The sequence below is a fragment of the Schistocerca piceifrons genome, chromosome 5 (genome assembly GCF_021461385.2).
Source record: "Schistocerca piceifrons isolate TAMUIC-IGC-003096 chromosome 5, iqSchPice1.1, whole genome shotgun sequence".
In the NCBI taxonomy this organism is placed as follows: domain Eukaryota; kingdom Metazoa; phylum Arthropoda; class Insecta; order Orthoptera; family Acrididae; genus Schistocerca; species Schistocerca piceifrons.
In genome coordinates this window covers 122,447,972-122,460,102 of record NC_060142.1, presented here as the reverse complement: position 1 = coordinate 122,460,102, position 12,131 = coordinate 122,447,972, and the positions used below count along the sequence as shown (strand labels likewise).

At 43.9% G+C, this 12,131-nt stretch overlaps 1 protein-coding gene across 1 annotated transcript in view; it reads right to left on the bottom strand.

The window, feature by feature from the left end:
- The window catches only part of LOC124798787 (neurotrimin-like), a 129,864-nt gene that overhangs the window by 22,985 nt on the left and 94,748 nt on the right, over positions 1 to 12,131 (bottom strand). Inside the window, exons 4-5 of the mRNA XM_047262316.1 lie at positions 10,868 to 11,002; positions 1,106 to 1,316 (exon numbers count right to left, since the gene is read on the bottom strand). Of these exons, the coding sequence (XP_047118272.1) occupies positions 1,106 to 1,316; positions 10,868 to 11,002 (346 nt within the window). The remainder of the gene's footprint in view (positions 1 to 1,105; positions 1,317 to 10,867; positions 11,003 to 12,131) is intronic.

The window sequence follows — 12,131 nt, the reverse complement described above, 5'->3', positions numbered from 1 at the left end:
TATAAAAAGGCATACTACTGTATTGGTGTTCTGTGTTGACATAGTTAAAGGGGAAAAGTGTTCTGTGATGATCTTCAGTATTCTGGGTTAAATCTGACTTTGGCACTAAAAGGGGTGAGTTATGATGCTACTAGAATCTTTGGTCATTTGCCAAATAGCATTAAAAGCATGACACATAGCCAACTCACGTTTAAAAACAAGTTAAAAGTATTCCTGAATGACACTCACAACTAGACATGATTGTCTTATTTTGATTGCCGCAATCGTTCTTTGAATAAAAATATGGCAGTTCAGTCTTTTATGCCTATTTTTATTTTCAAGATCGGTTTCAGGCTAGCTGCCCATCTTCAGATCATATATTGCAGTTACAGAGTAACTGGTGAGTACAGAACTACTTCTGTACTGACAGCTACCCTGAAACCGGTCTTGAAAATAAAAACTAGCGATCAAAGACTGAAATGACATATTTTTAGTTCCTTCTATTCAATGGATGAATTTTTAGATATGAAGTAGTAACTGCAGAAAAAAGTTAATTATATTGTCTTAAGAAAAGCATGTTTAAGTGACACAATCCACAGTATTATGAAATGCAAGGTCTACGGAACAAGTATTAATGTATGTATTGTAGTGGCTGTCTGCGGGAGAACAGATAGTTAGCAAAGAAAGGCTAGGTGTAGTGGAAGGTCAGTTGAGAGAGAAGGGAGGAGTGTTGAGATTCTGGTTGTGAAACGTTAGGCAGTTATCAAGCAGAAGAGGAGTGAGAGGTGCTCTGTGAAAAAACAGGCAGTTAGAGAAGGGAAGTGAGTTGCAGTGAGAGGCTAACTGTGAGAGAACAGGTAGACAATGAGCGAGTGGAAGTGAGGAAGAATGAGACAATGGTTATAACACATCAGGCAGCTAGCAGAAGTAAAGTGTTATGAGAGGCTGGGTGTGAGCGAAGAGGTGAAGAGTGAGAGGAAGTGAGGTGTGGTGAGGATCTGTCTGTGGAAGTACAGGTGGTTAGTAAGGGGAAATTAACTGTGCTGAGATGATTGGTGTGAGAGAACAGGTGGTTAATGGGATGGAAGTGAGGTGCGGTGGGGAGATGGCTAGCCGGCGGTCTCACCTTGAGAGACGTACACGTTGATGGTGTCGGGCTCGGTGTCCGGCGCGGCGCACGTGTAGTTGCCAGAGTGGGCGCGCGTGGCGCTGGACACGACCAGCCTGGAGTGGGTGCGCGGGCCCGGCTCCGTGATGACGGAGACGCCCCGCGGCCCGGCGCCGCCCACCGGCCGGTCGTTGTGCCACCACTGCACCGGCCGCGACGCAGGCTCGCTCTGCCACACACCCAGCCACCGCGGGTCACGTCACTCCAGTACCGGCTGGCAACACTGCTATACTGCACTACACCGTATGCCGGAGTCTAACAAGGGGAGGCCGCCAATTGTGAAATTCAGATTCGATTCATATTGCGCATAATAAAAGCTCATAGCCAGAGGTGTAATGTGGCAAAGCACCAAGATGCACTTCTCAGCCGTTGTCGAGAAAACTGACAGTTAAAAGAAACCGTTGATGTGAAATACTCTCTACGATGTGTAACTTCCTACAGCGTCGTGGCGCAGCGGTAGGCGCTCGGGTTCGTAATCCGAAGGTCAACGGATCGAATCTCGCAACATGCAACTTTTTTTTTAGTATTTGTTATTTTTAATATATATATATATATATATATATATATATATATATATATATATATATATAAATTCACGGCAATCAGTTGCAACAATTATGCATATAATAAGTTGTTGAAAGTCGTTTGTCGTGGAAAAACTGGCGACTTCGAACATGATTATGTTTTCTGCAAACAAAGTTGTATTTCACAAATGTTATTAATTGTCTTCATAATGTTTACACGTGTAGTTAACGGAAGACGCAGAAACGATATTCCGAAACGAATACGTATAGTGTAAGTCAAACGTTCGAATTAGAGACCCCACGATATATATACCCCATATATATATATATATATATTTGAATTACAAAAAGCAAATACTAAAAAAAAATTGCATGGCGTGAGATTCGATCCGGCCACCTTTGACTTACGAACCCAAGCACTTACCGCTGCGCCACGACGTTACGGGAAGTTATACCTTGTAGAGAGTATTTCACCACAACGGTTTCTATTAACTGTCGATTTTCTCGACAACGGCTGAGAAGTGCATCTTGGTGCTTTGCCACATTACACCTCTGGCCATGAGCTTTTATTATGCGCAGTATGAATCGAATCTGAATTTCACAATTGGCGGCCTCCCCTTGTAAGTGAATCCGAAATGCTCGACCAAAGTTCTTCAGGATACATGGAAACCGAAAGAGTATTCAATCTCAAATTTTATTATTCATCTCAATAACCGGTCACAGTCATTACGACCACCATCACATCGATGGAAGAATGAGCATATTCAAGAGTGGTTGCTTTCGTGTCTCTGTATGTTTTCGGCTATTAGGTTGGTGCATAAGGTTGTAGTGTTTTTGTATTCCATATTGGTATTCTGGTTGCTATGAGTTTACTTATCCATTGGCATTTTTTTATTTTTAGTTCACTCTTGTTATTCGGGCAACGGCCTTGCCGCAGTGGTTACACCGCTTCCCGTGAGATCACCGAAGTTAAGCGCTGTTGGGTGTGGTTGGCACTTGGATGGGTGAACATCCGGACCGCCATGCGCTGTTGCCATTTTTCGGGGTGCACTCAGCCTCCTGATGCCAATTGAGGAGCTACTCGACCGAATAGTAGCGGCTTCGGTCGAGAATACCATCATAACGACTGGGAGAGTGGTGTGCTGACCCCACGCCCCTCCTATCCGCATTCCCCACGGAGGATGACACGGCGGTCAGATGGTCTTGGTAGGCCACTCGTGGCCTGAAGACGGAGTGAGTTCAAATATTCTCGTTTTTTTCAGTTGGGGATAGTGAGTGGAGTTGTGGGCGCTAGAAAAGCGAGAGTTACTTATAGAAATCGGAACATTTCTGACATACGTACTCTCCTGTTAAATTTCAATAGAGGATGAAAGCAGCACTTTTGCCGTGTATAGCGATAATCCCATTCGAGAGAGTACGACAAGAAAAGGATTTCTCGTTTTAAGGAGGATCGTTTTGACATTAGTTACTGTCCACATTCAGGACGACCTTCAGGGTTTGATGAAGATCGTTTGAAGACATCAGTCCACCATTATTTACATCATTGTTCTCGGCAGCTGGCAAACGTAGTGAACTGGGATCATTTCAACATCGCGCGACGTTCTCATGTAATGAAGAAGGTTAAAAAATTGGGTGTATGGGTACCGTATGCTTTAAGCCAATCCAAAATCACGAAAATCAGCAGTTGGGCATCTGCTCATCTTTGCTTGCTCCTTATCAATTGGCTCATGAAGAGGAGCGACGATTCCTATCCTGTATCGTTCCTAGTGAAGAGAAATAGTGTCTTCATGCCAACGTAAGGGAAAGAATGGAATGGTTTAGCCCAATCAAAGTAGCAGCTGCCCGATTAAAGATCTGTGTGCATCCACAAAAGATAGTATTGCGCATGTGGTTGAAAACCGACGGTGTGGTGTACTAAGAATTACTTCCCTGAGGTGTAACCATCACTACTGACATTTACTTTCGACAGCTGATACGCCTTGCAGACGCAATAAGAGAACAACGGCTAGGAGGACTGAGTGAAGTGATGGTATTCCACGATAACGCCCGCTGCATTCTACTAGACTCACGAAAACCTATATACAGGAATTCAGTTGGGAAGTCATTCCCCACCCACCTTATTCGCCTCATCTTGATCCCTCAGATTTTCACTTTTCGCTCTCTATCGAACAACTTTCAAGAAAATTTCTCTCTGTATGGTGATGCACTCTGAACATGGCTCCATGAGTCCTTCGCCTCAAAACCACGTGATATCTACAATCACAAAATAGAGAAGTTACCGCAGCGTTGGCAAACTTGCACATAGTGAAGCAGAATATAGTATATTATTGATGACTAAAGCCTCCATTATGCGTATCTGTTTTGTTTATTAAACTCGTGGATAAACACTACTCACTTACGCGCCAACCCAATAGTTTTATCATGTGCTATATGCCATGTAGCACCTATCTGACAACTAGTATTTGTAAGTTAGACTAATATTTTACTGTGAACCCTTTTATATGCTACAGCTATTTTTCTAATAACAGTTTTAACTCCAGAATGAGATTTTTCACTCTGCAGCGGAGTGAGCGCTGATATGAAACTTACTGGGAAGTTAAAATTGTGTGTCGGACCGAGACTCGAACTCGGGACGTTAGTAGAACACTTTCCCGCGAAAGGCAAAGGTCCTGAGTTCGAGTCTCGGTCCGGCACACAGTTTTAATCTTCCATGAAGTTTCAACAGTTTTAACTATTCAAATTTTTTGCTTATGTAGAATTTTGAACATCCTACCACTGGCTTTGCAAAGTTCATATGTAAACTGTGCATATGGTCAGTGACACCTAGCCATCAAGTGCCCCCTCCCCCCTCCCCGACCACCCAGTTCTTTTCACTGCAGCTGTAAGCTCAGTGCGTCAATGGCACACTGCATCAGAGGCCATGAGTGTTATCAGTTTTATCACGCTTTTATATTTTGTGACAGTGCTGATCATGGCTAAAAATTATGTTTGTCCTAAAACCAATTAAGTAATTTTGAGGAGTTATAAAAGAGAAATGAAGAAATATAGAAGAAAGTGTTTTTAATTTTCGAAGTTAGTTGTTCAAAAATGGTTCAAATGGCTCTGAGCACTATGCGACTTAACTGCTATGGTCATCAGTCGCCTAGAACTTAGAACTACTTAAACCTAACCAACCTAAGGACATCACACACATCCATGGCCGAAGCAGGATTCGAACCTGCGACCGTAGCGGTCGTTCGGCTCGAGACTGTAGCGCCCAGAACCGCACGGCCACTCCGGCCGGCCAAGTTAGTTGTTCATGGCATTTTATATTCATTCTGCAAAAATTGTTTCCATTCTGGTCTGCAGAAAATTTCGCTACATTGATACATAACAGTCAGCATTCACAGCCATAGTGTCATGTTCCTCCTCAAAGAAGTACACTATATAGTGATACGGGACACCACACCGTTAGTTCGGAGATATGCAATGGCCTTTTGTGAATAATCTTGAGGTTATTATGAGCCCAGTAGCGAAAATTTTGTTTATTCGTAATCGCGCTAAGGTGAAAATGTGCCTCACTGCTGCTGAAGAAAACCTGTCTACAGCGGCTTCTGTGCAAAAATTTGCACAAATATGCTTCTGTGGTTGGCATAGTCTGTTAGGATCATTTCTTGAACCATCATTATGATGAAGGGACTGGAATTCAATTCTACATTCAAAATCATTCTCACACTGCGATCTGAAATGCCGCATGCAATAGCGTGTCCTCGAGCAGAACATGTTAGCGAATGCTCGACAGCTGCCACCACCAGCCGCACATGTTCTGGAGCTGTGATGGATACACGTCGGCTATGAGTATCTATTGTTAGTGTGCTATCAGTTTCCTCAAACCAACAAGCCGAGGACTGAATTGCGTTCGCATTAGATACGGCTTTGTTGCTCGGAAAAGCTCTTTGCGTGGCGGTGACAGATCGGTTGTTTTCAAAATACGCACACACGTGCAAATCCCCTTTGTGCTCCGGTCCAAACCATGTTGGCTGCTGAAATGAGGTCACCGACGGAACAAAGGGAGACCACGTGACCACGTGCAACTGACCGCCTCCCCCCCTCCCTTCCTCCCACCCGCCATCGAGCAGCTATTTCTCGTAATTGCTTACTCGGTTCTGCCTCATCTTTTACTAACTTTAAGGGATCAAGTATTTTTCTCAGATGTTTCTCAGGTCATGTGAATGAACTTATGCTCTCGTATAGCTTGGTTATGCACTTATTTAAAAATATATACACCCTTTTTGTTTTATATCAATATGATCATTGTCATAATGATCTAAACCGATTACTAAATTGGATAAACAAATTTCAGACCAAAAACTGTTTTACTTTCCATGTATTCTGAAGAATAAATAATTCATTGTTGTCATTCCGCTTATACCTGTTGAAAATGATTTTTGTGATTGCGATTTCTACAATTTCTCATTCTCAGACATGCTGAAAGCACACATTGTCACCAAATGAAGTACGGTAACATTAAAAATAAAGCAACTGAATGTTCGAACTGGAAACACAAGTAGCATCTTGAAGTCCACTCTATAACGTTAACTTGTGACATGCTGCAACATAGCTTCCAGGGTGGTGACTGGGTTACTACAGCGGTGAAATGATAAGCGCGTAACCACTCAGAGGGTGAGCTGAGGAGTACAAAGATACTGGTTTGTGGAGCTGATATCGTATGGCTTGGATGACGCGTATCCAAAAAGGACGAAAATTAGAACAAAGTATGTATAATAATATCAATAGCCTAATGTAAGTAAACCAATGCAACAATGCAAATTAAAAGTAGGTAATAATGCATAGCTACGTGTAGAACTACACGGGGTTGACAAGTCATATGGTAAAAATGAAGTGATTTGCCTAGTTACGACAAAGAAAATTCTCTAAACAGGAACATATGTAGGTCGAAACTGATAAATGTGATTGAGAAGTAGGTAAAATCCACACACGAGAAGTGTGAAGATGCATAATAAGGTTGAAAAGAAGGTATTACTGCGCAGTAGTTTAGCATGGCCATGAATGTTTGCCAAGACCAATGAGTAAACAAAAGTTCATCTGTAACAAAATCACCATCAGCATCCTATAACAATTTCCAGAAATAATCTGGGCATCTCCTACGGTTGAAGTCTGTTCATTCTAGATTTGTTCCGACTGATCTCTAAAGCACTGTAAATTTTGATTTGATTTAAGAAGTAGAGTTTGCTTCCCTTAAAGCCTCTCTGAAAAAACATCTGAAGAATTTTGAGTTGTATACGTCAGTGACTTGGCAGTGAACACAGTCCGCGCATGAAACGTATTCGCGGTGCCCTGGCTGCAATGGAGTTATGTGATACGGAGCACAAAAAAATTGGTGAATTATTCTGTTTGTTGTGGTTTGAAAGTTGACTTGCAGATACATTATTTATCTCGTCCATCGGCCCTATTATGGGTACCTGTGCAATTGGTACAGGAGACTTGCAATAACGCTTTGTTGCGGTCTGAAAATGGGAATCATGGTTACCGAAACCGGTGACTAACAATAGAGTTTCTGTACAGGTGATCCTGGCTAAGAAGTTCACCATCTCTTTGGCAGTGGTTAAAGATTCCTCCTGCTCCATTTATTGATAGAGCGTCGAAAGATAATCTACAGAGATACGTACGAGCCTTAATGTCAAATACTATCTTCACAATGCACACCAAAGCAGTATGTTTCCGGTTGAAGCGTAGTGCTTGATTAAAATGCGTTTTCCACGTCTTTTAGCTTTAAGAGTACGTTTTCACGGCATTATCAGTGTATTTCTATAAATATCGGACAAGTTGCGTTTCTGAACGCTAATCTGTTTCCAACCAGTAAACAGTGAAAAAGAATTAACTTTCGTTCCATGTTTATTATTGACTGTTTTATGGTAAGTTATTCAATATCATGTAAGCTATATCAACATCAAAATGTTTACAAACACCCATGACTGATTTTTGCAGACTAATGAATTATGCTACCACGGTTAAACTTATGTGGTAAACCCATTTATTACCTCCACGTTTTATTACCTGTGTGATTTTCGTGTGAATGAGTGACTCTGTTTGCGAGAGCTGACACTGTACCAATGGTCACAACATTTACATGTTTATTGTCTCGGTCAATCTTCTATGAGTCTATAATCTACTCAAATGTTCCTATAAGTAGATGCAGGTATTTTTCTGTGCAGCCCAATGTCATATGGAAACAATCTTAGGATGATATAACATTAGCCTCCGTGCTTTTTATACACCCACTTTTAGGAAAATATACACTGAGGGAAGAAATAGCAACACTGAAAGTAATTAATGTAGAATAAATCAATTTTTTGAATGGACTTGTCTGGTAAGTGGTTAACATTGGAAGATCACACGTTAATGTAAGCGCGAGATAAGATATTTCAAATGTGAAATTCTGGTACCTTAATAACCGGTGTAACCGCGATAGTGTTGAGTTCAAGCATCCAGACGTGCTTGAATTGTGTTGTTGAGGTGCCGGAAGTCACTTTGTGGGATGGAGTTCCCTGCCCTATGCACCTGGTCGGTCAACACACGAACGATTAACGCTGTTTGTGGATGACGCTAGAGTCCAGTATGTGCTCGACTTGAGACAGGTCGGGTGATCGAGCAGGCCAAGGCAACACGTCGACACTCTGTAACGCATGTTGGGTCTCAACAACAGTATGTAGGCGAGCGTTATCCTTTTGGAGAACAACCCCTGAAATGTTGATCATGAATGGGCAGTACAACAGGTCGAATAACGAGAATGACATACACAACTGGCCATTAAAATTGCTACACCACGGAGATGACGTGCTACAGACGCGAAATTTAACCGACAGGAAGAAGATCCTATGATATGCAAATGATTAGCTTTTCACAGCATTCACACAAGGTTGGTGCCGGTGGCGACACCTACAACGTGCTGACATGAGGAAAGTTTCCAACCGATTTCTCATACACAAACAGCAGTTGACCTGCGTTGCCTGGTGAAACGTTGTTGTCATGCCTCGTGTAAGGAGGAGAAATGCGTACTATCACGTTTCCGACTTTGATAAAGGTCGGATTGTAGCCTATCGCGATTGTGGTTTATCATATCGCGACATTGCTGCTCGCGTTGGTCGAGATCCAACGACTGTTAGCATAATATGGAATCGGTGGGTTCAGGAGGGTAATACGGAACTCCGTGCTGGATCCCAACGGCCGCGAATCACTAGCAGCCGAAATGACAAGCATCTTATCCGCATGGCTGTAACGGATCGTGCAGCCACGTCTCGATCGCTGAGACAACAGATGGGGACGTCTGCAAGATAACAACCATCTGCACGAACACTTCGACGACGTTTGCTGCAGCATGGACTATCAGCTCGGAGACCATGGCTGCGGTTACCCTTGACGCTGCATCACAGACAGGAGCGCCTGCGATGGTGTTTTTTCGGATGAATCCAGGTTCTGTTTACAGCATCATGATGGTCACATCCGTGTTTAGCGACATCGCGGTGAACGAACATTGGAAGCGTGTATTCGTCATCGTCATACTGGCGTATCACCCAGCGTGATGGTATGGGGTGCCATTAGTTACACGTCTCGGTGACTTTTTATTCGCTCTGACGGCACTTTGAACAGTGGACGTTACATTTCAGATGTGTTACGACCGTGACCCTATCCTTCATTCGATCCCTGCGAAACCCTACATTTCAGCTGGATAATGCACGGCCGCATGTTGCAGGTCCTGTACGGGCCTTTCTGGATACAGAAAATGTTCGACTGCTGCCCTGGCTAGCACATTCTCCAGATCTCTCAGCAATTGAAAACGTCTGGTCAATGGTGGCCGAGCAACTGGCTCGTCACAATACGCCAGTCACTACTTTTGATAAATTGTGGTATGAAGCTGCATGGACAGCTGTACCTGTACACGTCATCCAAGCTCTGTTTGACTCAATACCCAGGTGTATCAAGGCTGTTATTACGGCCAGAGGTGGTTGTACTAGGTACTGATTTCTCAGGATCTATGCAGCCAAATTGCGTAAAAATGTAATCACATGTCAGTTCTAGTATAATGTATTTGTAAAATGAATACCCGTTTATAATCTGCATTTCTTCTTGGTGTAGCAATTTTAATGGCCAGTAGTGTACAAATTTGCATCAGTGCGCGAAAGAGTACTCCTGCCATCATACGAAATCGCACTCCAGACCGTGTAGGTCCAGTGTGTCTAGCATGCAAACAGGTTGGTTGCAGACCCTCAGGTGGCCTTCTTCTAACCAACACACGGCCATCGCTGGTACCGAGATAGAACTAGTTTTCATCAGAAAACATAACAGACCTCCACCCTGCTCTCCAGTGAGCTCTCGCTTGACACCACTGACGCCGCAAACGGCGGTGGTTTCGGGTCAGTGGAGTGCACGCTACAGGACGTCTCGCCCGTAGCTGTCCTTGAGGAACCCGATTTGTGACATTTGTCTGTGTCACTGTGGCGCCAACTGCCGGTCAGACGGCTGCTGCAGATTCAGTACGACGCGCCAGAACCATAAGTCGAACACGATGGTCCACGTCCAATCTCACGAAGTATGAATAGTCATAATCTTCCATATACAGAAACCACCTGCCAACTTTCGTTTACGTTGTACAGCCAGCCTAATTCTTGGTGTTGCGATTCTTTTCCGTCAGTGTATATTGACAAAAATATACCAACAAACTTGGAAGTTTTGTACAGATTTCAGGAAGAAATTGAGGCTAAGAAGCTAAGTCCGAAAACGTCATCCACCGACGCTACAAAATTAAGTTGCAGAAGCCAACCGCCGCACAACCCCGTCGACAGTAAACGTAAGTTGCGTTGCTGACACCTTTGCTGCCGCTACGCTTTGCGCCTTCAACAGCATAGTGATAGGTTTCCTCATTTACCGCGGACTCTTGAAGTTTTGCGTACTCCCAGGCCCATTGCGACGAGTTTCACTTGCAGCTCGTCAAAGTTACAAGTCACGTTTGCTGCGGAAGGGGTGTCCCAGCGACATGAGCCAGCCTTTACATCTCTCCGTTGCGCCGTTTCATGACGTTCCAGAACAAGGATTCCTACCCCCAGTTTCTTTGTCCAGGCTGCCTCTACAAACCCTCGGGTTTCTTGGAATATTTTTGTTACAATCTGTACGCCCTGGGTCGATTATGTCTACGTACATTCTCGATGATGCAGACGAGAGAGATGGTGCTGCCCTCGCCGATGTGGTACTCGCCGTTGCCCAGTATAAACGCCGTGGGCACCACCACGTGCAAGTTGAAGTAGTGCGACATCAGACCCTTGTCCGTAGCCACCTGTAACAATGTTGCTGTCAAGCAATTCGCAATGAGTTTTCCATTAACCTACTTGTTCTTATTGCTAATCAGTCCTGCAGCATTCCCATGGTCTGCCGCTTATTTTCTAAGCTCTGGCACTATTCTAAAATTACATGAGGGCGACCAAAATGTTTCCGTTCGAAGGCCACACTTAACCCCCCCCCCCCCCCCCCCTACATGTCGGCTCCTACATACCCGCATCTTATATACCCACACTGAGTTCCCTGGGCATATAGGCTGCAGCAACATCTGAAAATGGAAACTTTTTGGTCGCCCCTTTACATTCTTTATACTCAGGAAAACTGGCACCCTAGTTCATCGATATGAGTGGATCGGTTGACTCCGTCTTTCCTTTTCTTTCCATAGTCAACATACGAGGGCTATTGGGAAACTAATGTCCGATGGGGTGCTAAATGGAAACCACAGTGAAAATCCGACAAAGCTTTGCACACATGTGTTGGGCAATGTCTCTAGTATGTCCGTCGATCGCGCCACTTAGCTCTTTTCAGTTCTGAGCACACAGTGAGAACGTAAAGATGCTTAGAACAATAGTGTCTCTCGTCAAATATGAGAGCCTGGTGTGAGATTTCGCCTGATGTCGTCCAGCCACATAACTGTCATGCGTTTCCTTGGAAATTTGTTTTAAGGTCTTATGGGATCTAACTGCCATAGACCGTAACAAGGTGGTTTTGACCGCGTGGCTACACAGCGTGACGCGTTTACTTCTGCATGTTCTCGGCCGCACTCTGCAGGGGCAGTGAAGACGCTCCTGCAGCGTTTAATAGAACCCATAATTGACTCTTCATCTCTGCTCACATGAACCGCTGGCTATGAAGACAATGTGCAGGCACGGACAACCACCTGTAGACCAGCTTAGAGAATTGGCAGGGAGCAAATGCGGCTGCATTCCATGACGAGGGTATTGGAAAGTTGATAGAAAGCTACGACAAACGTCTAAATCGAAGCGACGACTATGTAGAGAAGTAGCTGGAAAGTGTAGCCAACTGTTGCAAATAAAAAATTTTAGATATTCACAGTGGTTTCCATTTTGCGACCGATCGGACCATACTTTACGTATAGGCCTCGTAGCTTAGCTCTCTGCGCTCAT